This window comes from Polistes fuscatus, unplaced genomic scaffold (assembly GCF_010416935.1).
Source record: "Polistes fuscatus isolate 324 unplaced genomic scaffold, CU_Pfus_HIC Scaffold2, whole genome shotgun sequence".
Lineage (NCBI taxonomy): Eukaryota > Metazoa > Arthropoda > Insecta > Hymenoptera > Vespidae > Polistes > Polistes fuscatus.
In genome coordinates, this window is record NW_025113096.1 from 12999934 (window position 1) to 13027585 (window position 27652).

The 27652-nt window shown below is 33.8% G+C and overlaps 1 protein-coding gene across 3 annotated transcripts; it reads left to right on the forward strand.

The window, feature by feature from the left end:
- On the forward strand, positions 1 to 27197 carry LOC122516145 (nuclear factor of activated T-cells 5-like). Of its 3 annotated transcripts, XM_043633718.1 has the most exons (7): positions 13973 to 14688; positions 21519 to 21808; positions 22756 to 23062; positions 23478 to 23996; positions 24102 to 24569; positions 24640 to 25206; positions 25285 to 27197. In XM_043633718.1, the coding sequence occupies exons 1-7, from the start codon at positions 14535 to 14537 to the stop codon at positions 26961 to 26963; spliced, it is 3984 nt and encodes a 1327-aa protein (XP_043489653.1). In that variant the 5' UTR covers positions 13973 to 14534; the 3' UTR covers positions 26964 to 27197. The 3 variants fall into 3 exon arrangements, with proteins under 3 accessions (XP_043489652.1, XP_043489653.1, XP_043489651.1); XM_043633717.1 differs by lacking the exon at positions 13973 to 14688 and adding an exon at positions 1 to 192 and having other exon boundaries at positions 24640 to 27196; XM_043633716.1 differs by having other exon boundaries at positions 13975 to 14688; positions 24640 to 27196.
- The last annotated feature ends 455 nt before the right edge of the window (positions 27198 to 27652 follow it).

The window sequence follows — 27652 nt, forward strand, 5'->3', positions numbered from 1 at the left end:
GTAGAGGCTTTGAGATGCGAGAGAAGGTAGAGGGCAAATGGCTGCCGCCGCGGGTGAATAATAATGCGTAGACGCGAGAGTAGGAGCGAGAAAAATTGCGTTTAAGCTAGTGTACGATGTTGGTGAAGGGCCGCTTATGGGATAGGAAAAACCGGAGGCATTATGGGAAGAACAGCACCAAAGCCGCGGCCGGTAAGTCGTTGCTTTTTGGCTACTGAGAGAGAGAGAGAAAATCTGCGAAATGGTTCGGCCGGCGCACGACGAGATAGCCCTGCTGCGTACCTTGCTCTTGCCAGTTCGTTTTCCATCCTTTATCGAACAAAACATGGCTGAATGCATCACCATCCGATGGTCGAACTAAGCTCATACTTTTATCTATGCCCGATGTCGAAATACTCTTTCGACTGTTATCACGATAAGATCTGCGGAGAATATGAAGGATTGTCAATGGAATGCGAAGAAATATGCGAAAGGAACAAAATTTGAGGTGAAAGAAGCAACTCGAACGGGCTGCGGGGAAAGGTCGAGGAAGATAGAAGAAAGAGCGAGAGAGATAGATAATCGAATAGACATGAAATAACAACATATGAAAGGGAGATAAAGGATTGTAGCCTTGTGACGTTGTTATGTGTATTCGTAAATATTATGTTTTTTTTTACCGTTATATTCTAAATGAATGATATTCGGTAGGTTGTCTATATTTTGAAAATGAATTGTGTACTATCTTTGGGTGCGTGCCAACCGATCTATCACGTCACGCGCATTTTTACGATCACGCGCGCGCGCGCGCACACACCATTTTTAATTTTATATTTACAATTAAATTATATATATATTATATATATATATATATAGATGCGTATTCATTAATTTGCTATTCGACCAGAAGAATATATTTATTTACAAGGAAAATGTAAATCACAGTTGGCAAATACATATATACGTATACATGTATACATAAATTGTGTTCTCTTTGATTTGAAATGTTTGTTTTGACAAAAAGAACAATACGATGACATATTTTCTCTCTCTTTCTTTCTTTTGATTATGATTTTTGAGGTTATGTTAACCGACTACGTTGAATAATGTTACGACGTAACGATGCTGCATTTATATACGAGAACATTTTGTAGGTTATGTGTTCTCTTGCTTTTCTGCCTACGCATCCGCGTATGCGTATCCGCACGCATGCGCACGACACGTAAAAAGCGAGCAAACACGTGATTATCGACGGATTTGAACTTCGCTCCCTTCCCTCGATTAGTGGTATTGTTGACGCTTCGAAGCTATAATTATTATCAATGCAATCATGTTGCATTTATATCATTTTTATTTTCTGTATAAAAAAAAAAGTTCTATCTTATGGAATAAGCATTTAATATTCGTTTTCATACAGACAATATTTCATTTGATTAATATTTTTTTTCTTTCTCGAAAGAAACATTGTTAGTTGAAAACCTTAGTTGTATTTAATATTGTAAAATATAACTTTTTTGTCGTTTTAATTACTCGTTTATAACTTTGCATCTGTTTATTTTAAAATTAGTCAATTATTGAATTTAGGAAAGTGAATACTTTTTAATATAGCGAAAGATACGAAAGAAATTATAGAAAAAATATACCAGTTTTTAGAACGATATGATTGGTACTATGAAATATACAGGTTTATGAATATTTAAAGGAAAGTATTTTTTTATTTTTTTTTTTATTTTAACAGACTATATTATCTCTTAAACATAATAATGTTAAATTTTATTAAGACGTTCGTATAAACATTTATATAGGAAGATTTGGATCTGGCCAGAGAGACTAGGATCGCTGAGGTCAGACGACGCTTCAAGTTGCGTGTTGGCGAAACCGTGAAAGTGCATTCTTGGCACGCTATGATAAGAATAGATTAAGAAGGAGGGGATGAGATAACAAATAGAAGAGTAATGTGTGCGCCGGCGCTCCTCTCCCTCTCTCGCACTTTTTCATTCCTTCCCCTGGTATCCCTGTAGCCCTGTAACATGGGCTGCCACGTGCGGCGACACATTGTAGAAAGTGTTGGATCGCCTTACATCGGTCCGATAGGCGATCCTATATGTATGTATGTATATATATATATATGTATACGTACGTTGTCATGACGATAAAGACGCCGATCGATGTTTTTAACCTGATAGAAACGGCGACACATCAAGTTGATTTTTTTGTTCGAACTCTTTCTTCGTGATATTTCTACTTTTCACATCTGTTTTTTTCTTTTTCTTTGTTTCCTTTCTCCTCGTGTTGATTTTTAATAATGTAATTATTATCAAATTTAAATTCTCGTTTTTAAAGTAGTATTTTAGATAAAAAAAAAGAAAAAAATAATTACCAAAAAAAGATTGATATTAAAACATCAACGAATTCTATTCTAAATAACAAACTATATGGATCATCTGTATCGTTGGTAAAGTACTCATGTTCCCGATAAAAATTCGACTGGACAAATGAAGTACTCGCATTATTGCGAACTCTTATCGGTGAGAACCAATCGGTAAGCTTTATTCGTGTCATCTCGAACGACGATTACGTTTGTAATAAATTTGCTGTGTTGTCGAGGATAGAAAATTTGAGTTTGAAGGATGACGGTGATGTTATTGGTCGGGTGTTGAGGCGATTCAAGGCCTTTGCAATATAGACTCAATCATCACCAATCTAAGGCGAGTCTTAACGAGTTAGATCGTATAAGTTACCTTCGTAACAACTCCAATGCTTTCTATAAATTCTATGAATGAATTTCTATAATCCTATCCGTTGGATCTTTACTATCTTCAGCGTATCTAAGTGCGTCATTCCAAGTCCCTATCCATATATTTATATATACGAACATATATATTTATTTATGCATATTATAACGTCGCAAGAATTCCAACGAAAAAACATCGCGACGCGATGGAAACCAGTTTAAGTCCGTTTTGTCCTCGACAAAAAATTTGCTTGTCCTTTACCTCTCTCTTTTTTTTTTTTTGTTTGCACGATGCATTTTAATCGATTTTGTTTTTGACTAGGTAAATCGTATAGAAACACGAACGTGGTTATCCTTTTTTTAAATTCTATTCACTGAGAGACTGGGTAATCCTACGAATATTCAACATTTCGATGTTATTACGGAAATAGTATGCGCCATTCTCTATCACGTAAATAACATAACGGGTTTTAATTCACGCTTCATCCATTCACAACATCATTCGAAGCATTTGAGACTATGTAAACATCAACGAATATTTGCAATCTATATAACCTTTTTTTAACTTTTTAAATCATACGTTTTTGAATACATAGACATCGTTTGAAAGCTTATGAAAGATAAATCACAAGACCTTGATCTATATTTAATTTTGCATTAATAATCACGATTAGCGAAAAATTTCGTTGATGTTCATATTATTGAAAACTGTAATGATAACGACGGAGAAGAGATTCTGACTTAAACATGTTTCTTAAATCATATATACGCGTATTAATATTTTACGTAATACTGGACGTAACGAACAATTCTAACAATAATCAGTTCGTTTATTTCGTTATTGGCGATAAATCGTTTCACAGAATGTGATTATAATTGAAATTAAATACACCAATTTATTTTGATAACTGCAACGGCCACGATTTGTCAGGGTGTATTTTATATTTTTAATCTAATGCCAGTATTTGACGAGGAACTTTTAAAGGGAGAGCTCGTAGGGATTGTCGGAAGTTCGGATTTATCGAACGTGTGTGTCGTAAAATATAAATTAAAAAATTCTTCTAGGTAGGAGATCTTACGAAATATGCTTTTAAGTATACCTGTGTTAGGTCGATAAACGTTAATTTATTGTTGATGATGTCTCAATATCACGCGTTACACTAGTGACTAGAATCTAGTAGAATGACGTCAGAAAAATTTTGCTCTCTTTTCCCCTCTTCTTCACTTCGAAGTCAACTAATTCTTTTTCTTTTTTTTTTCTTTTCGAATAAAACATCAAGATAGAATATAAATTAAGCTCGATCATCATTGTTAACACGTACGCAAATCTCTTTTTTTGTCTTTACTATCCCCTCATTACGAATAGTTTTTATATTCGTAAAACATAATTCATCGTTGTACTTGAGTTTAACAATGACATTGCTACCGAGTGAGCTAGCATGGTACTATACCTGATCATAACACTGCGTAGTCTTTTCGAAATTGGTTATTTTTTCGAGGTAACCGTGGTAATCAGATTTATTTACGAAACAATTATTTTTAACGAGTATTTCTGTTTACGCGCTCCGTCTGCGCACATATAATATAGTGAAACGTAATAATGTTAATAATTTAACTAGCAATAATCTGTTATTTTTACCAATTATTTCGTCCTCGTTTCCTTTTGTTTTGTTGCGGAGTCAACCTTGCAAATATGTGCTTAAGATATCTGCTCGTCTCGAGATCGATAACTAATTAACATCAAATTTGTCCTACAGTCTACGAACGATATCACATAGTTATTATTATAAATGTCGATCGGTGTTTATAAGCAGATAACTTCACGAAAGATTATAAAAATTATTACGAAGAGAAAGTTTATTTTAAATTCTCTTAAATAACAACACGTTTCTTTTCACAAACGTTTGATTTTATTATATATTTTTCCGATGTCTAGCCAAATTAGAAAAGAACGCTTATTTTTCTAAAATACTGAAATTGTTTAGTTTTTACTGGATAAACGATGAAAAATATTTACAAACTTCATCTATTTTACAGTATTTCTTACAGGGGGCGGGGTCTGATCCTCCACTGATTTTTTGGAAATTTTGCGCACTTACAGTAGTCCATAAAAATATTCATTGTGCCTTTAAACATGGCGGATATATTCAGCCGATTATTATCAGCCGTGAGGAAAATAATTGTAGATATTTCAATTATTATTATAAAAAATACAATACTAATACCCTTCTTATCTACTTGGACAACTATTACACGATGATTGCTCTTACTTACTTAATATACTTTATTTTATCTTTTTTTTGATTCAATGTTGACTATCAATCCTTATAATTTTCATATATCTTTTTTTACTTCTATCTTAACTTGCCTTTTCCTAGTATTACAACCTTCGCATTTTTGCTATCACCTTTACCTTAACCTACGCAATAATTTCTCTTTTTTACCATTCTTTTTTCTATTGTTCTAACATTCTAATGTTTGTTTATCACCTCTACCTTAACCTACGTAACACTTTCTTTTATTACTGGACATATTCTTATTTATTACTGGCATTGAATATTTTATCATTTTTTCTTCTTATAAATTTTGAACTTCTACATATATACATACATATTTCATTTTTTGTTGATAAAAATGTCTTAGAAAATATAATCATCGACGTAAATCGAACATAACCTAGCTAAACATTAGTTGATTACCAACAACAATTGTTTTTATTGCTTATAAAAATCTGATAAAACGCTAGTTCATAAAATGATAAAATAATCATCTTCTTATTAATCTTCTTATTAATTCTTATTATCATTCTTCTTATTAAACTTCAATCAAAATGAATTACATTTTTTAAATATATTATATAATATTTGTATTCATACACTCTTAAAAAAGAAAAATATACATAAATTTTATATTCTATAGTTCGAATAATGCATAAATTGAAGTTTTTTTGAAATTGTTAAATGCAATATTCGCTTTTTTAAATGCCATAAATATATTTTATTAACTCAGCACGTGACCTGCTAAGTCGGATGTTAAGTTGCATTTATTATTATTTGCTATTGATTTAACCGATAACCTGTGTAATCGCGTAAGTTCATAAGATTGAGTAAAATCTCTTTTGAGAAAAGAAAGGAAGAGAAGAGAAGAGAAGAGAAGAGAAGAGAAGAGAGAAGAAGAGAAGAGAAGAGAAGAGAAGAGAAGAGAAGAGAAGAGAAGAGAAGAGAAGAGAAGAGAAGAGAAGAGAAGAGAAGAGAAGAGAAGAGAAGAGAAGAGAAGAGAAGAGAAGAGAAGAGAAGAGAAGAGAAGAGAAATGGGCATGAAAACAATTTATCGTTTCTAAGTTTAAAATCGTTAAATAAACTGATCTTTAAATACGAGCGATAATATTCGAATTATTCAACAGAATGTATTTAAAAGAATACGTAATAACAACAAAATCTAATTCAAACGAATTGAAATATTTGTCACGATAGATAAAATTAGCATGTTATCCGTAATCTGAGATCTCTGCCCTTTGAATCATCAAAAACACTTTGTTCTTGTTTTGTATTTATTAATTTTATTATTTATTAATTTAATATCTAATTTTTAAATATTCATTTTAAATATTTATATTCAATTATTATTATTTTCGTGTTATATTGTATATGCGATTTGTGTTATGAATGTTCAGTAATTTGAAATTTTGAAGTTAAATTAAAGTTAAATTAACTCATAGATTTTTTATAATGTTTATTTTGAATTTTAATATAAGTTTAAAATTAATCTATCTAGTTGTGTAGATATAAAAGTAGTAATTCCCAAAGTGTCATGATTTTCTCACAACGTGCCGCGAAGTATAATAAAATTTGTATAATTTTATTTCTAGTTTCGAAGTAATAAAATGCGAAATTTTTCCGATTTGATGCAAATCATTAATTCACTGATCGTTAATATTAACTGTCTGCAGACTTTTCTACAAATAAAATGCGTTTTATTTATTTTTAGTCAATCCTTCGATAAAAAGAAACTTTTAACTTTTTTATAAGGTGAATTTATTAGAATTCAACATAAAAGTTGCCTTGAAAAAAAATTTAAATTTAGCAATGGCGTCGAAGTAGTGGTTTGAGAACCACTGGCATTAGAGTATTTACACAGATACATTTAAATTTTGTTATTAGACATAAGAATCCAAAATAGTTTTAATTATCTAAATCAGTTTCTATGATAATAATCGTTCGTTACACTTTTCGTAAGAACAATTTCTATCGAAAAAAAATAAAAAACATTGTTGCGGCCATGTTTAAAAATGAAAGAATACTCGAATATAGATAAATATTTGATATAATGGACTAGTAATTTGAAATTCGATCCGACGATAGAAATTAGAAGTTTCTCGATTGATCGTTGAAACGTTGATTGAGGCTTATCATTAATGACTTTTGTAGTTGTAAGAATCACGGTAGATAGGAGGCCGTCTACCCACCGATAAAGTCTTTAGTTGCGTCCAAGAAAATGTGAGTTTCCTCGTCTCGGAATAGTTGAGCTCAACGACCGGATCACTTTTGATATCGATCGTGAGTTTCTTTTCAACGTTGAAACAAACTTTTCGTTGTGTTTCTTCTTCTTTTTGATCTACATAATTTAAATACATTATTCAAGGTTATGCACATTATTTTAGGATGCGACGAATATTTTTCAGCTCACTTGGCATAAATTTATGCACGTATGTAATATGTAAGAATTGATATACGCTTATTTGCCAATATATGTATCGATAAATTTTTCTAAATATTTCTATCGATAAAATGAAAAATATACTTCGGTCGTATTTATGTATAAGAAATTATTATAGTATGTAAAAGAAATAAAAACAACAACAAAAATACAAATCAAATAAACTCTACAGTTATTTATGGCTCATTAGTTATCACCGATAACAATAGTTGACCGATAAACTGTGTATATTATGAAACAAGCGTACAAGTTTGTATAATTTATACATAGGTATATTTGAAAATCGATAATTCTGAATTACAACATAATTTTGTACCGTTGATTAGTACCTAAAAAACGTACAGTTATACAAAATGTAAACATTTTTTAACACTCACGCATACAAATCTAGACGACTCATGATTTCATTTTGAAGAATCAATGAATCATAGATCAGATTAAATATATTTCCTGAATTCACAAAGTTAATATTGAAAGAAAAGTTAAGCTAAGTTTCGTGACAAATAAATGACCTATGTTATCTCTATTTCTATCTTTCTCGTTTTCTTTAATACGTTATTTACGCGTTAAATCTGAAGAGATTACTATTTCAAGGATATTCTGAGTTTATCTTCTATTCTGTGCTTTAAATAAAATTTATAACGAAGTTAAGAAGATCGCACGCTTGCTCGAAGAATTAATAAATAATAATAATATTCGTTTGGAAAATATATATTAACGAGCAAATTTCTTCGTTATATTTTAACGTTATAAACGGAATTCGTTGGATATTCGGTTGATTCCAATCGAAACCTATTTGAAACAAACAAATAACGAAAGAGAAAAGAGATAATAATTGTTGGATTGTAAGACGTGTCGTGTGAATACCAAATAATAGTTATATGCCGTAGAACTCGATGATAAATAAACACTACGGGTCATCGTACGATGCCGAGAAACGAGATTTACGTTTAACGATCCGTACGAGACTCGCGATCTTTCTACTGTTGATGCTTTCGCGAGGAAGAAAGAAAGAGATATAGGCAGAAGGGAAATGAAAAACGAGAAATCTGTGTTGTTACGATAGTTACGTTGTACCAGTTTCACAGGGTACAACCTTTTATTCTTTCGAATAAGTTTAAGCTTTGAGTTTGTTTCTAAATCGTTTTTGGATCAATTTCAAATGTACAATTAATATCGTCTTTCGTTTAAATATAAATTCTTCATAGATCTTTTCTTATTTCTATTTTGCTTATGGATCATTCAGTTGAATCTTATAAGATATTAATCACTTTTCTATTCTTTTCTAAATTTGTTCTCTTCTCAATCGTTTTTAGATGAAAAAATAAAGTTAAAACGTTCAATTTAGGCGTGGTTTTTAATAAACATCGATCGTATTCTTTTATTAGTTAATTCATTCATTGGATGTAGCCTTAAGTTTATGAGAAAATAATTGTAATAATCCACTCTGTCCCTTTGGTCGATTTTTTCAAATCGGTTTTTCAATTGGACCGAATTATCCAGAAACTTAATCTTAAAAATGACCAAAAATAAATTCAACACAGCATGGATCATATAATTTTAATATTACTATTTTACAAAAAATTATCAACCTATAGACGAACTTTTACATCAAACCAGTGATCCCCCAAACTTTCTCGATTCTTGACGCCCTTAATGAATCATGATTTTTCTAAAACGTTTTGTGTCAAAGCCTAACAAGTACACTTTGCAAAATAGACAATAATTTGGTTGCAAGGATAAAGTAAAAATAAACAAAATATATATTTTTTAGTCCAAGATATATTTAGATTATTTAGAAAGTAATTTAATTGAACAAATTCAACAAATTATGACAATTTTATATAATATTAACTATATTACTTTATTAAATAAACCATCAACATATTAAATGTATCACAACTACATTACCGGTTTAATATATTGTTTTAAAATTATGCATTCAATTTTACTATTTTCATTTATCGGACTTTACGACAATTATAATAACAAATATTATCTTATTATCATCTAAAAATGATTTTATTTATCATTTAAGCCAGTACCAAATTCATTATTATTATAAAAATATCATTTGTCTTAATTACAATTTTCCAAATAAATTTACTCAATTTCAAATCATTGTTAAAAATTGCTAACTCTCTGCATAGCTCAACCTAATTTGGGATATATATAAATCTTGAGATGAGCTTGATCAAAAATATGTAAATAATTGTGTAAATCGTAACGGGTAAAAAGAGAGATAAGATAAAACTCGAGATCATTTTCCGATTACGTCGATATTTTTTGTTTAATTTTCTTCTTGTCAATTTCTCGCAAAGGTATCTATTTTCATTAAAATTTGTTTTTCTTTACTATAATGCGTCGTTATTCCCCGTTTAATCTTTTTTTTTCTTTTCAATCTTTATCTTTCTTTTTATCTTTGTACTTATTTCTATCTCTCTTTTTATTAATACGTTCTCTAAAGATCATTTAACATCTTATCATATTATCTCTTTTTTCTATCATTATTATAATTATCGGTTCATATCTATTACAACACGCATGTATATATATATACACCTATATACATAATAACTATTTCTCGTTTCACCATTTCTCATCTGTTTAAATATTTATATAACTAATTATGTTTTTTATTTTTTATTTACAATACTTTAGATATATTCATGTTTTGCTGGTATTTATTCGTCTGTCTTATTATGAGTCATTAGTCATAAGCATTTCAATAAACATCTATTTATCTATTTCTCTATTTTAACGGTTCCCAAGGTTACTTCTGAAGGAACAGTTATGAAGTAGCAGAATTCAGTCTATTAATATACAAAGAGATATATTCTAACCATCATTATTCAATTTCATGCGTGCCTAAAATCCACTAAACACATATTCCGAGTGGAGAACCGCTGTCTTTATTTAATCGAAAACAAATAATGCGCTATTCATATCTCTTTAGTAGTTTCTTTTTGTCGCTATGAAGGAGATTAAACGTACGATAAAACAATTCAAACGATCATATTGTGTAGTGCGTCAAGTAAACGTTACCCAAGCAGCAGCATCTGGTCTAATTGCTCTAATCGCTCCTAACGATCGGATTGCAGGATTAATCATTGGATTCAGTCTCATAACGCTTATAAGAAACGCTATGTAACATTGTCGTGGTCAAGTTTGATTCGAGGAAGTTTGATTTGTTGGTCACGATGCTTGTGATTTCCCTTAGATTTATTTTCTTTCCTTAGTTTGAAGATTTTAAAAACACGATGATGATGTAAGGATAAAATAAAATTAATTGGCAATCGTTACAACCACAATAAACGTCATTACATTGGCATTTACTTATTCTATGAGTATCATAATGGTAGCATTATGGTTACCAAGAGCACAGAGTTAAATTTGCATTTATTAGTAAAGACTAACTACTATCGTTAAAGTTTTAATTGACAGTCAAGTTCGGCTCGACATTTGTAAATCGAATCAATTATAATAATCATTATCCACGCATAGTAATTATTATTTCATGATAATTATTCGATCTGCTCATTTGTCATCGAGTGCTTTTCTTATGAAAGAAAAAATATAGTAATGATGAAGTAGTGCAGTAGAAAAATTCACTCTCATTATTTTTTCCCTAACGCGCCAAAAGAAGTATAACCTCAAAAATCTTTTGACAAGTTAAACGTCATATCGGTCACCGGTAACTGACGATATCAAATTTTAACTAATATTAATTAATAAATAGTTTTTCTCATCATTTTTTCCCTAACGCGCCAAAAGAAGTATAACCTCAAAAATCTTTTGACAAGTTAAACGTCATATCGGTCACCGGTAACTGACGATATCAAATTTTAACTAATATTAATTAATAAATAGTTTTACAAAATTATGAACAAATATATTATTATATTTAATATATATTAATATATATTTGTATATATGTTAGCGTTAAATTATATAATTCAATTAAACCCTAGGTTTTTCCTGAAATAACTAAGCCTTTTTGGGAAAGCATATAAAAAGAATTGTATTATACACTAAAACTAATAAAAAAAGGGTTAATAATTAATTTCTTATCATTATATACTTGACAATAAATTTATATATTTTTTTTTCTACTACCCTTAAGCGTAGTCGGTGTAGTCAAGTTTGTCAAGTATTTCCTGAAAATCCTCAAGACGTTCGTTAATTGATTGTTCAATTCCTGATTACCTAATCACGTTTAAGTTCGTGTTTCTTCAAGCAAAACGGTCCTCTCTTTTTCTCATCGTACCGTCATTTCCTATAATACCTGTCATCATGGACTCACTAAATGCAAGAAGGATTTTGTGATTATCCTTGAAAAGCAAAAAAGGAACTTGGAATCGAGAGTGTATCTGCGAAGGTCGACGATGAATTCCCCTCGATCATTGAATAAAAACAAACATTTTTGTATTTATATTTAATCAAGAATTACGATAAAGTTCGCTGAATTCATTTGAAATCCAATGAATGAATACAAATCGTCAGCATGACGGTAACGAAAAAGAATCGGATGTGAATTCACATAATTGAACTTCTAATTACTTATATACGAAATATATATCGTGTTTTCTAACGAAGAGAAAAAGTTATATTATTTAGAAAAAATTGTTTATTCGAAAATTAGATTAATTATAATTAATATGTTGCATATTGGCATAAAATACGAATAATAATTAATCGAAAAGTATCTATTTCGACGATAATAATCTAAATAAAAAAATCAAAATAAAAATATCTATATTTGTTAACGTTAAATTGTAAATCTCATCGATAATGTTTATTATTAATCGAAAGATGAACAACATAACGAAAATAACGTTATTCTAAAGATTGTATATATATGTCTTTGTCGTGTTTATTATATATTAGTGCGAGACAGTTTTGTAATTCACACATCCCAATCTCAAGGATAAGTTTGACGTATAATTAACGCCTTACCTGAAAACAGAGCCACGCTTTTCAATGGTGAAGCGACAAGTCTCGAGGGTATTATTAATAGAACGCTATTCTACCCACTCATACGCATACACATTCAGGCACACATGGGCTGATCGGTTCAAAGGGCAGTGACCGTGGTTCTTACAACAAATATATCGCAATTACCGGAATGTCCGAGCTAGGACTCGGCCTTGTCTGGACACCACTTTTCTCTTTCTCTCTCTGCATTATCGTTATTATTATTAATCGCTGATAGTAGAACAAATCAACTTTGACCTTTTGGACCTTTTCTGGGTCTCTCGACGCCACAACACCGTTCAAAGTCCGTGATGAGGGTTTCTCTTCGGACAATACGTCGTTTCTGAATATTTCTATAATTTGTTTGTATACTTTACAAATATCATTTCAAAGTATAAATTTTGATTTACATTAATAGCAATAGTTAAAGAGATACCGATGATTATATCGTTCTGAAACAATAAAAGTACAAAACATTGTTGACATACGATAAAATGAAATGACGCCTCCTCCGACGAATCTTATCAAGTAAGTTTTGATGTTAGTGCCATCTTTAACCATTACTTTTACTTATTACACAGCAACTGTCTCTCGGAGATAAATTGCAGAAAAGAGGATTTTCAGCATTCTTCTCGAAATAACGTGTTTCTTTTACGTTTTGTTTGTAGGAATATCAAAATGATTCATTCGTAATTAGTACACGAAAAAAAAAATTAGGAAGCTAACGATATCTTTCGAAATATTTCTTCGACGTTTCATGTGTTTCTTCGACGTTAGATGTGTTTTTTGTCAGTTATTTATAGGAAAGAAATTAGATCTTAAAAGAGACTAGAAAAATAAAATAACGATTTGTTTGAAGAAAACACATATGTATCACACAAAATTCTAAATTTACTTAGGTTTTAAATACTTTACGTATTGTTTTAATGTGTATTCGAAACATGCGTAATAGCAAACAGCAGAATCAAATAACGATAAAAGGAGAGAGAGAGAGAGATAAAAAAACCAACATTAGATTCGTGATTGATGAATTATAAATAATTTAAATTACGAGTTTTAAAACGAAATTTCGATATAGATCGAAGAAATACAGTAGTTCATTCTGTTAAACATTTCACGAGGCATTGATCAAACCTCGACTATCTGCGGAATAAAAATGAACAACTTGTTCTTGAAAGAAAAAATAAAAGGAAATATATATATACAATCGTATAGCTAATAAATGCACGGTATAAGTTAAACGGATAATTAATTATACATTGGAAACATTGAATTGTGTGCATGGTAAAGTTTGCGTCGCTGATGCGAGCCAAAAATGTTCATCCAACTTTTAATCTCATTCCAATTATGTATTTCCGTGAGTAAAAATCTAAAACAGAGTTCTTTGCTTTTGGCGGGAGTTTAAATGTTGTTGACGAGAAGAAGAATGAGTGGAGGGGGGAGAGCGTAGACGACTGTGATGACGATGACGACGCCAACATTGGCGACGTCTAGGGACGTGGTGGGGTGAAGGGGAAGTGGAAAATAGACAGGAGTGGGGATTATTTACTTGCTTCGTTCAGAGCCACCACGCTCCCCGGCTTTGGTACGAAACTACGCGCGACAGTACGAGCACGATACTCGTTACATACGTGTCTCTTCTTGTTGTTAAACGTGACCGTCCTTAGATTTCCATCTGCTTCCATTCTGTATGTATTATTTTTTTTTCCAAACTTATTTCATTTTACTTATTTTGATAATACAATCGGGAATATATTGATACACAAGTGCAAAGTGTGCTCTGCTTACGTGATTTTACAAAAATCTTCATATAACGCTTCCTTTCTTATCTCTCTTCCTTTTTCTCATTCCTTTTTTTCGTGGGGAAAAAAATGATGACTAGTAAAGAGTGTCGTCCACGGTTCGATATATTGAACCGATATATATTCCGAGTTCTTGGTAGTTTTTCTGTGTGACTAATCGTGAGGAAGAAGAGAGAGAAAGAAAAGGAAGGATTATTGAAAAAAAACTGTGAAGAAGAATAATAATCGTTTATAATTGATCGATAACAACTTGGTAAATTAATCCGGTGATATACGCTATTGGCAGCTTTAAAGACTGCTGTGAAAACTTTATTTTCGAGGTGCTTCTGATGGCACCCGACCTCGAAAAAAGAAGGCAAGAACTTCGGAGGACCAGCAGTGGCACTTCCACGAGTCCTTGTTACGAACACATGGGGATGATATTGCAACTTCCTCGACCGACCTCTTTTAAATCCTCATTATCGACGGATCTATATTTTCACGGTAATATTTTTTCGAGTATTAAAAAAAAAAAAAAAAAAGAAAAAAATAAACAACTAGATTAATACATAACTAACATATATGTATATATGATCGAGCCTCCTTCGTATTTGACCTATTGAAATCCTGTTCTTCCGCTTTCTCCGTCTAATAAGCGCGTCTTTCCACCAAGATTCTTAACCACATTTTTCCTCGTCTCAATTACGTAAACGAAATAAGAAGCATACAAATAATATAATATCATTCATTTTATTGTACTTCTCTCTCTTCTATAAACTATCACTTATAGAATATTTATTCTATAAATATATATTTTCTAAATTTGTCTCGCAAATTGTAGAAGAGAATATAATCTATTAAAATAATTGTTCTTTTCTTCTGATTTCATTATTTTTCTGTATTATATTTCCGTGAATATTTGTCATAAGCTTAATACATTTTCGCGGATTTTGTACCTGCATTATACACGCATAATCGAGTAAAATCATCGTGCCGAAGACGTGCTCGCGTATAAAAAATAACCTTCACTTATTTCACGAGGAAGAGATAGAGAAACGGAAAGAAAGAGAAAGAAACATTTATCCGATTCTTTTGCTCTAATAAAAAATCAACCATTTTTTGTCTCTATCTCTTACAAATTTCTTCGTATTCTCCATATTGAATTCTTAGGAAGATTCGATCTGTCCTTGTCGGATAGCATATGGTTTAAATTCGAGATACGAATTCTATAGGTGAACTTCTTTCGACGGAAAATACAAACCGAAAAATCTTGTTCCGTAATTACCGAATGATCGAGTATACACGCTTTTAACTTCGATTACGTTGTTACGTGTTAATCACGTTGCCATCTACATATTCTACGTACTTGCAAGTGTTACGTGTATATGTGTGTATATACACATGGAATAATCCTAGACATGAATCGTTATGATTGTAAAAAGCCCCAGGGAATGCATGACTCGTCATTTGCCGATGCACTTTCGTCTTATTCACGATTAAAAGCCGTCATCTTAACGATTATTGGAAATCATCTAGTTTCTTTCTTTCTCTTTCTTTCGCTCTCCCTCTCGCCCCTCGTCCCTTTTCGATCCGTTTCCTTTCGTCATCCTCGATCGTGTCGCGAAAAAAAAAAACACTTCTTTCGACGAGACTATGATCTATTTTACCGAGAAAAAAAACAAATAAATATTTTTAGGTTAAACTCGCTTTAGAAAAAAATATATGTGAAGGAAATGATAGGATGAAATAATAAACGAAAACTTAAAGATCATTTCAGCAATCGCATTATCGATATTTAATGAGAATGAACAAAGCAAGCAAACAGGTTTCTCTCTAATCGTCCTATCTTAAAATGTCTATCGAATTAACATAGATCGTTCATTGGACAGACGAAAGGAGTGAATTTACCTCGAAGACTTGTATCATCCGCCATTGTTGTTATCGTCGTCGTTGTCGTTTATCTCACACTATCGTTTTCCTTGTATTTTTATTTGAGATCAAGAAGAAAGTCCAAAAATAATGTGTAGATTCTTTTCTCGAGTATTCTTGCGAGCTTTTGATGTCTTGCAATTAAATGATCTTAATCTTATTATGGTATAAACATTTACATTTTTCTTAGAAAACACGTGCATTAAACTATTGCATTAGTTGGAATGAAATTAATATTTATATACGTATATACGTATTATATTTTTTCCTCATTTGTTAACAGGTTGAATAAATTACTAATCGACATTTTGGATATCTTCGTGTTTATTAATTTTGTTCAAAACAAAGATATATTTTAATCCAATTTATTTCGATCATAAAACTTTCAATACAAAATTATTTCCATTGTCACGCTTTCGTATACGAAATTTTATCGTTTTTTAATTAATCGCTAGCGAACTCATACAAATATTAAATTAATAATATTTTAACCGCGCTTACTTGTATCGGTTAAAAGTAAATTAAAAGTACTTTCATTTCTTACATTTTCTTGCATACCGAAGTCTCTTCATATATATAAAAGATTAAACATTTCATAAAAAGATCTGTCCTCTATTGATTTCCAAAACAAAAACTTAACCGATAACGAGATTTACAAGATCTTCACGAATTTATCTCAATTTTATTATCTATTATTAAGGTAAAGTAAATATAGAAAAAATAAATAAAATGAGATAAAAATAAGTTGTCGTTATTCGTTAAAATGGATTGGCCAGTCCGAGAATCTTTACTTACTACTACTCTTCTTTTTACTTTGCCCTCGTACCCTCGAATTTCGATTTGTCGGATTAAAATCTCGTGCTACGCGTCGCGCACGTGTTTTGAGCATGTGCCATGTCGAAAGCACGCGCGTTCGACTTTCATTACGTCGACGTGTCTATGTCTACATTAATAGATATATAGCACGTACATACGCAAACCCGCATGTTAGACTATCAATTACATTGACTCAATTGGTCGAACACTATCAGGAGTTTAGTTCCACTGTAAGTAGTGTAACGTTCTTTTTTTCAATAAAAGACAGAGAGAGAGATAGAGAGAGAGAGAGTCATCGATAAGATGAGCTATCTGCGATAAGTATGTATGTATCATCGTTACGACAGATCTCGATGATCATTCTCCGCGAATCGTTTGAATTTGCAAGTAGAAGAAGATCGATCGATCGATTACCAAAACTTCACAGATCGTACGTATCGTTGATCTTATTTAAATTGCACAGTGATCGTTTCCAGTGATACCCAATTTATAATATCTTTTCTTTAACTTTTTTCAATATCATTATATCGATTAAAAATATTCTCGTTATTCAACCTTCGTGTCGTTTAATTTCGATTGAATTCCCTTTTTTTCTTTTTTGAAGTTATATACTTCTTTTGACGCGTTTGGGAAAATGTGATGGGAGTGTGATTTTTTTCCAAGCGTCTGTAAAAACGACACCACGAAGTTTGTCGAATATTTACGATGCGCGGCAAAGCGATTTCAAATTTACGGCATGAAAAATGTCGTCATCTTTTCTCTTCTTCTCCCTCCTCTTTTTTTTCTCAAGCGGGTCACCCATCCAAGTACTAATCGTACTTAGCGCTGCTTGACTTAAATGATCGAGGGGGAACTAGTGCTACCACCACGCCATGACCGTTGACGTATAAAATAATTCGATATATCTCCCTTATATTTAGTGTGGACTGATATCTATATTTTTATATATTTTTATTCTCTCTTATATATATTATTATTATTATTTTTCTTTTCTTTTTTTTGAAGTTATTTTTTTGAAGTTATTTTTGAGGTTATTGAGGTTATATTCGTTTTGATACGCCAAAGAAGTATAACTTCTTACATGCGTACATAAGTACACACGCTAGTTTTTTTTTTTTTTTTTTTTCATAACACATTCTAATTTTAAATTCTATTTTTAATAATTAATTGAAACGTTTAATTTATTCGTCTATTCGATCAAACGTGTTTAACATTTGGCGGAGTCGGTTATCCTGTTATCTATGTTCTTGAGTAACCAGCCGATAGATCGAATACGCTTATCAACACACGAGCGACAACGAGTAACGATTGTCGAGAGAAGGAGGATCATCGTTTAAACGAAAATTTGTATAGCCTCGAACAGAAGCACTAGTGTGCACCGTCATGCCAGAGTACGGATCTTTCTGCGTTATCTCAAGCTTTTAAGTAGGCTATCAGCGATGTCATTAAGTGTACACAGACAGTCTTCGTGTCACACGAACTTCTTTCGTAATAGTTTTTTAGGAATCGAAAAAAAAACGAGAAATAGAAAAAATAAGCAAAAAGAGACAAAAAGAGAGAGAGAGAGAGAGAGAGAGAGAGCAGTGTTAAATTTTCACGCGACTTTACAGACAAAATTTTACGAATTTAATGACACGCGATCTTTCTCTCTCTCTCTCTTTATTTCTTTTCCTCTCTCTCTTTCTCTCCGGTATCTAATTAACGCGTATATCTCTCGTCAAGAGTTATCTCTAATGTGAATGTTTGTTTTCTTATAATCTCGAATTTGAACGGCGTTTTCTTTTTTATTAACATCTTTACCTTCGAAATGCATTAGGTCAATGTACCGCATATCTATAGCGAATTTCGAAGCAACCAGAAGAAAGTTTGCTATCTTATCTTGATTTTATAAACAGATAAGGTCGCATTTAAATTGGCAGACATTGCGAACGAACGAATTACTCGTTATAGCTGGAGATTATTGCGGGATAAAAAAGAAACGAGGAATGGGAGAAGAAAGGTGTTTTATATTTGGTAGAAAAATTTGATTAAATGTCTAATGTTAATCGAATAACGATTCTGGAATTCGAATTGTCGCGTTTTATCGTTGTTAGGGAAAAACTGAGAAGCGTGGAATTTTTCGCGAGTTTGATCGGAAAAAGTTCGTCATGGGGGTCCTTTTAACAGACGTCTTAACTCGTAGCACGGAAATACTTTCGATTCGACAAGGATCGAGCGCATCGATCCAACGATGAACAGGTAACAATATCCTTGAGACTCGAGAGGCGTCATAGTTAGCGCGAGCTGCTCTATTTACAATGTAATAGTAACGATGTTTATCGATCCTGTTATCGAGAGAGAGAGAGAGAGAGAAAACGTTCACAAATGCATGCTCGGGGTTCTGGTCGGGTCTGCCGAGGACGATCAAGGAGACGCAAATACTAACTGAGTTTGACCTAAGAAAAAAAAAAGAAAAGAAAGAAGGAAAGCCCAATTCATATTCCAACCAAGTTGCATGTAACCGGTATCCTTCCATCGTGCCCCTACGATCCTTATTTTCAGAACATTTCAATTTATTTAGATGCATCATGCATCACATGCGAACGTTTTAATAACAGTACGCACTATATTATAATTACATCCCGCAAAAAATTAAAAATGTGACACCTTTTATTATCTTTCCATTATCTTTATTGTTTATATTCAACTGTATGTATCTAGAATCGAATGAAAACAGATATTCACGGTTGATTCGGGTAGCTCCTTCTTATGTCTTCTTCTTCTTCCTTTCATCGTCTCCTCCTCCTTTTTCTACCAGCGGGATGATGTCAATCAAAATTCAAATTCTGTTTATCGTCATCTCCTCCTTATCTTTATTGTCATCTTTAACGTCATTAACCGGTACGTCATATATACGATTAAAAGTAAAGTCGATCTACGAAAACGAAAAACTAGAATTCTTTTTGTTATTGCAATAGAACGTGCAAGGGCTATAAAACATCTCGAATTTTGAATGACACCCGTCATTAGAGACAATAACAAAACGACCGGTACATTAAACAAATTCATTAGATTGGGTCTTCGAAGATTGGCTAAATTATATTTTCAATTATAGGAGAACGTGAGATTTTAAAGTAATATAATATCCATTAACCAAAAAACTAAACGAACGATAAGAACAAAAAAGTTTGACTCATAGTTAAATTTGTGTAGATAATTAAATGATTAATTAATGTAAGTAATGTCATGAGTAATCGTTAGATTGAACTAAACACGGAAAGCTGGTCAACTTGTCAAAAATTGTTGCAGACGGAAAAGAAAAAAAGAGATAGCCCAAGAAAGAAAGAAAGAAAGAAAGAAATACTTTGATGTCGAAAAAAATGAAGCGGCATTCTGAGCATATGATCGATATTGCTACGACAAATAACACTTGCAGGATCCGCGAGGCTCGCGAGAGGGAGGCTGAAGGGGGAGGTAATGGGTGGAGAAAAGTGAAGCGCAATGAGATTGGAAATGTAGGGTCGTGTGTTGTGGGTCGTTGACATCGTCCCGTGATTTTCCTCGACGTTCACACTGATGCATCTTGCAAGTGTGTGCAAGCGCCCATTAGTCGCCGTACTCACCCCTCCATATTCTTCCACACTCTGCAAGAGAAAAAAGAGAGAGAGAGAGAAAGAGAAAGAGAAAGAGAAAGAGAAAGAGAACTCATGAGGCGGGGTAAATCGAAACCCCCAGTTTCACCAGCACCACCAGTTGCGTTCGCGATTGCAACTTTACCCCTACGCAATTATTCCGTTCAGCAGTCGATGTTCTATACTTAGATCATTCGACATTGCTTTTCTCTGCCAATCTCCTCTTCCTTTATTTCCCTTTTTTTTTCTTTTTCTTTTTTCACCGTTATCGTTCTCTTCTCTTCGCCATCTTTATTTTCGTATTTTCTCACCTTCTCGTCTTTTTTCTTTCTCATAAGAATTAATTTTTTGCTTTCTTTCTTTCTTTCTTGCCATTTTTATCAGGAATATCAACGTCAACATCCTCATTTTTCTTCTCGCTTCTTCATTGCCTTACATATCTCAGCGCCTATCTCTTCTTCTTTTCTTCTTCTTCTTCTTCTTCTTCTTCTTCTTTCTCCACAGTTGTAGAATATTTCGATCGTTGGACTTTGATCGACCAGATAGTAATCTCATGTGTGTACAAGCTGTGAACAAACACTACCGAAAATCCGTACAAATTTCTACGAACGTGGCACTATTGACATCGATGTCTCGTGCGCCTCCGATAATAATTCCTGTTTCTCATGTTTTTATTATTTTTTTTTTTTAATACAATAACACTCTGTGTCTTCCTTGCGATCATTTTATTTACGGATTATACGTAAACTCCAACAAAAATAAATAGTGCGTCGCATGTCTATCAATTATTCATAAGAAACCAGTCAACAATATTTCTACAACGAGTCTAATTACATAAATCGAATGGAGTATATGAAAAAAAAACATAATAACTGATTTAGATAAACCGTACGTTCTCGGACGTGTTTAAAGGTCGAACGAATAACTCTTAGCAAATCAAACGTCCTCGTTACATTTTCATATTTTTTGATGTTTCAGGTAACAATGCAGGAGGCTCATCGTCCACGGTGACAGGATCCATTTTAAGGAGTTCCACGGCACCCAACAATCGAACGCACTTAATTAATAGGAGAGCCGTTCATCAGCAACGGGAGCAGCAACAGCAGCAACAGTCTAGAACTCCATCGATTTCTTTGAGCGGTAGCACCGCTCAAAATTCGGATGATCACGAAGCGAGAGTAGTTAACTCGGTGCAAGACACTTGCGACAATTCGAACGATTCTGGTCTTGGATTTGAAGAACGACAGCAACAGCTCAGCGTTTCTAACGTTGGTTCATTTTTATTTTAACTATCAATCAGAAAATCAATTTACTCATAGTAAAACTTAACGAATTTCTCATTGAACATTTTGTCGTACGATAGCAAAAATATATTGTTACACTTGTATACTTGCCAAAGGTATTTGTTTATTTATGTATACGCGAACCACGGGTTATCCGTTAGCCGATAAAATTCTCCGCGAGGCAACAGCTGCATTATTATCAACAATTATCAGTGTAAAGTGGCGGTACATTCGCATCTTATCAGAATATCATAGTCGGTGATTGTACGTGAGCAAGTATTCTTCATTCCCGCAGATGTTTATGTTCGTTCGTAATGGGTTCTTCGTGATCTTTTGCACTCTCATGTCAGATATAATCTGACAATGAGATCCTGCGAACCAAAAGCTATCGATTGTAGTTATTAACAGATCTATCGAGTACCATGCCGAGGATATATAAATGTTTTGTGCTAGTTTCGGGCCATGAGAAATGAAAATAACATTACTGTGTTCTAAACTTCTATCGCTAGAGCTTGAAGAAGCCGGGGATCGAAGCCTCTAAAAGCCACTTCGAATGTTCATCCTTGATTGCACCACTAGTAAATACTCGCATGGTAGCAACATGTCCGTTTGCTAACATCGTTACTGGATGATGATACGGTACTATCTGACGGTGGTTGAACCCGCACAATGGATGTTCTGATTCGTTAGATTGAACCGAGCATGGTGCACGAACACTCATGCAAGTTTTATGACGATCAATTTGCCTTTGCTTGTTAGCTCGCTGGACATATAGGTCGTGTCTATATATTTCATGAAGGATCGAAAGATCAAGGCTTTCCTAAAGTTCTAAGATCATTGGTTTCTTCTCCTAATCTTTCGATTGCGCAAAATCAGTTAATAGTTTATAATTATTGTATTGTGATATTAATAAGAATTTATTGTATTACCAGGCATGGAACGGTGTCGGTGAAGAGGACTCGAAGAGAAGAAAAATGGATATAAAACTCGAATCCGAGGATGCAAATTTTTCTTTTCCTGAGGTTTCTCACTCCAGCAGTCCTGAAGGAAAAACTTCGAGTAGAGGTACTAGCAATGGAATCAGTCTTATGGCGATCTCAGCTGGTAGAACGGGAAATGGAACCACTGGTACTGTAGGAAGAGTCATCGGTGTTACGAAACCTCGTCCAGCCATGGGTGTTTTGGGTAAACGCTCACCGGTAACGCACCAAGGCCCCGTCACCCTCACTTCGCAACTTTGTACGTTTTCAAATTCTTATAAAATAATTCGAAAAATTTAAACGACGTTCGTTCTTATGAGATGCTTACGAATTTAGTTATTTTTACATCAAATTATCTTCAAGAAAAGGTTAAGCCTTGTCACGTTGAAACCAAAGTGTCGTCTATTGATTTATTTCCGTCAAAATTGTAAACCTCATGATTTTTACTACCGAGATACGTTATCGTTCTATGTTTAGGAACCGGCATTCTTCGGCCGAAGGAAAACATTCGCACACCTTGTTTGATACCAAACGCGATATCAATGTACATCATACAAGTTTACACCATACAATTTTAAAAAGAAAAGAAAAACGTAGGCATCGAACATACAAACGTCGATATCGAATCTTTGGAAAAATACATTTCTCTAAAAAGGACTTTCTTCATTTTACAGCTAGTACGTCTATAGATGGAAAGGTGCAATTACAAATTATTTGTCAGCCTGAACAGCAACACCGTGCGCGTTATCAAACGGAAGGTTCAAGGGGAGCAGTAAAAGATCGCACAGGAAACGGATTTCCCATCGTACGTTTGATCGGTTACGACAAACCGACGACTCTTCAAGTTTTCATCGGCACAGATCTTGGCAGAGTGGCACCACACATGTTTTACCAAGCCTGTCGAGTTAGCGGTAAAAATTCAACGCCTTGTATCGAAAGAAAAATCGATGGCACGATCGTAATCGAAGTGGATATGGATCCCTCGAAAGATATGCTTGTCACCTGCGATTGCGTCGGTATCTTAAAGGAGCGCAATGTCGATGTAGAACACAGATTCCCTCAAGAAGCAAGTGTACTTCAAGGACGAAGCAAGAAAAAATCTACAAGATGTCGTATGGTTTTCCGAACGACAATTACGAACTCGGATGGTATTACAGAAACGTTGCAAGTTTGTTCGCAACCTATAGTTTGCAGTGAGTACCCAAAAATGTAAAATGATATTATATATGCAAAAAATAAAAAGTGTTAATAGACTGCAATAACGCGAATAAAAATTAACAGAAGATTTGATCTTTTAGCTCAACCACCAGGTATACCTGAAATTTGTAAAAAATCGTTAACTTCCTGCCCGTGCACTGGAGGATTAGAATTATTTATTTTGGGAAAGAATTTCTTAAAAGACACTCGCATAGTGTTTCAATTGGATAACAACGATATGTCTAGTAATTTGGAACCACATTGGGAATGTGCCGTTTTACCTGATAAGGAATTTCTTCAGCAAACTCATTTAGTATGCGTTGTGCCAGCTTATAGACGTCAAGACTTGGCTCCTTCGGAAACTGTAAGTGTAAAGCTTTATGCAATGTCTTCGGGAAAAACAAGCGAACCACACACCTTTTTCTACACGGCTGCATCCACTTCTTCTGAACAATCAATGAGTAAGGTCGAATCTATTACGCCACCACTCGCTACAACAAATGGTGAGACTGCTTCTCTTTCAACATCTCCTTCAGCAGTAACCTTGACAACCGGTGTCCCCGCCAATAGTGAGTGGTCAAAGTCCAATAATATTGCTTAACAATTTTCCGAATTATAAAAATGTTCAACACTTTTCAGCTTTGGTACCTCCTGCCGCCACAGCAACATCAAATTTTTTGACAACCATGCAATCTCAACAAGCACCGACTCAGTCACCAGAAGCTCTTAAAAGTGACCCAAGTCCTCCCCCAGCAGCTACGTCGTCTCAAGTAACACCAGTAATGATGTGGGCCTCTCAATCACCAAACTGTCAGAATTCCTCAGCCGATGTAATGATGCCACCTCCATCCTTAATAGCGAATCCTCTTCTAAATCGACGTTCCTCTTCGAATCTGCAGCTAATTCTTCCGGACAATTTAAAGACAGAAGTACTTGATGAGAACAGCGAGAATAGCATGCTTAGTGATAATAGTATGCAAAGTATACCAACACCTACGGCAAATGGTCCAACGGGAACAAGTCCTTTACAACAACTTGTTAACGAGAATTCCAGAGAAGCCACACAATCCAGTATAATCAGATCGGTAGCCGTACCTACGAATGGTTCTCCAGTACAAGAAGCTGTTAATCTTCTTGGTGTTGTGGATTTAATGCATAATCAACATCCTCTAACTATGGTGTCAACTCATCAGAATACATTCGGAGGTATGCATGAATCGTCTCAAGTCAAAGTTCTCAGCCCACATCATATCAACAAAGATACTAATTCGATATTGCCAGCAGAAAGCACTTCTAATGGCAGTCTTCAGGGTGCCGGTGTTGTCGATCTCCGTATGAAGCATCATCAATCCGATTACAATACGTTATCTAGCTTCGCTGCTTCTTCTGTAGGACAACCATTGCCAGCTCAAAGCGGTCATAGTGTAGAAGAATATTTGAATCATATCGAATCTACCGTATCTACAGTGAAGGAGCAAGAAAATACTGAAAGTAACTTCGTAGATGCCATGCAGCAACGAGCCTCCATAATCACAACCAATCGACAAACGACTCAACAATCTCCGACTGGTCTCTTAGTACCTACTGCGCAAGCTGCAGCTGTGAAATTGGATGTGCTAGTGAATTCTGCTGCAGAATCTCATCAAATTGTTTCGCCCTTGCAATCAGTAAATCCGAATTCTACAAACATGATGAACCATGTCGACGATGCCATTTCCAGTCCACAGCAAGGAAGTAGAACAAGTCCACCAATCCCGGTAAAGACAATGCTGCTCGAAGCTCTGATGCCACAGTCAGTTCCGCAGTCGGTGCAATCTGGTGCAAATGCTGTCTCGTCTTCCGCGTCAGTTCAAGAGTCTCCATCTAATGAGAGCTTACTCACAACAATTAACGCTGCACTTTTGCCACCAGTTACGATACAAGAATCGTCAGTAACCGCAAATGGAACGCCCAATTCAACGGTTCCGTCTCATAACACGCTGCAAGTTACAAATGAAACAATAGCTACGACGGCCGATCATATTCAGCAGATGCAAGCTTTAACTCAGCAGGAGGTTGTGGTGATACAACAGCAAGTACAACAGGTCGAACAAGTTGTTGCACAGGCACAACAACAGGTAGAACAAGTGGTAGCTCAAGTACAACAACAGGCAGTACAAGCCGTGCAACAAGCTCAACAACAAGTAGTTCAGCAAGTTGTGCAACACGCACAAGTCGTTCAACAAGCAGTACAGCAAGTTCAAGCTGTACAACAAGTACAAGCTGTACCCGCGGTTCAACAAGCTGTACAGCAAGCTACACAGGAAGTTGTACAACAAGCTGTACAACAAGCAACTCAAGAAGTAGTTCAACAAGTACAAGCTGTTCAGCAGGCAGTACAACAGGCTCAAGCGGCACAAGCTATGCAACAAGCTGTTCAACAAGACATTGGATCAATGTTGAGTCAACCAGCAGGATTTGTGGCAGAAGCAAGTTCAGCTTTGGCTAGTGGTGCTGCTCAAGAACCTTCGCAACAGAGACTAACAACTGCAGCCGAACAAGCTATCAACAACGTTATTACAAATGCTACGAAAGATATTATCAACAATCGACCGATCACAACGACCACGGCGCATGCAATCATTGCTACAAAAAATATACTAAACAGCGTAGCGACTCAAAGCGCTCAACTAATGAACAGTGCTATGGAAGGGATTTTACCAAAGTCACCTTCTGGGCAAAATAATATCGTTGAGCAAGTCGCTAGCAAATCGCCACCTGTTGCTTTACCTGTTACTCCCAACAGACAGAACGTTAATGCATCTATACCAAACACAGCAACAAATGCTGCTGGTTCTTCCGTGAGAAAGCCTGAAGACGTGGGCAACATGCTACCTCAGGAACTCACTTCCATGTCAGAACACGAACTCCTCAATTACATTAACCATAGCTGTTTTGATCCTCAGGGTGGCTTTTTAATTTAGTACTGCCACTTTTTTATCATATACGAAGAGTATATTCGATCTGTTTAATAAATGCATCGTGAAGACTCGTCAAGACGTTCGTAAAAATTGTTTAATTTTAATGCAGTATGAGCGATTTTTGTGCCACGATATCATTTACGAGTTTACGTGTGATAGGAATTAAATCGATTTTATTATTATTCTAATTATTAATAATTATAATTATTATTAATTATTAAATATTATTAATTAATAAATTGATAATAATTATTATTAATAGTAATTATTACTTATTGTTAAATATTATTAATTATTAATTATTATTATTATTATTATTTAGTATGGATGAAATCCGTTTAAAATCCGGAACAATCGAGAAAATGTGCATGCATGAGTTAAGTGAGACGGGCGCATACTGCGCGACAATTAGGGTTTCGTTATATTTTTTTCTACGAATTGTCAAATGTGATAATTGATTAATTTATCTATATCTATGTTCACGCATCCAGGTGCCTTTATTCATACAAAATATCTCGAATTGATCTTTCTTTCACAGAGATGGTACAAAAGAAAGAAAGAAAAATTGTCGTAATTATAATATATAATATAATATATAATCAATCGCGTACTGACCCCACTCAAAATGAAATCTCTATCCACAGTCATAGAATTGAGTGCAGCCAATCTAAGATCATTATAAATATTTTAGA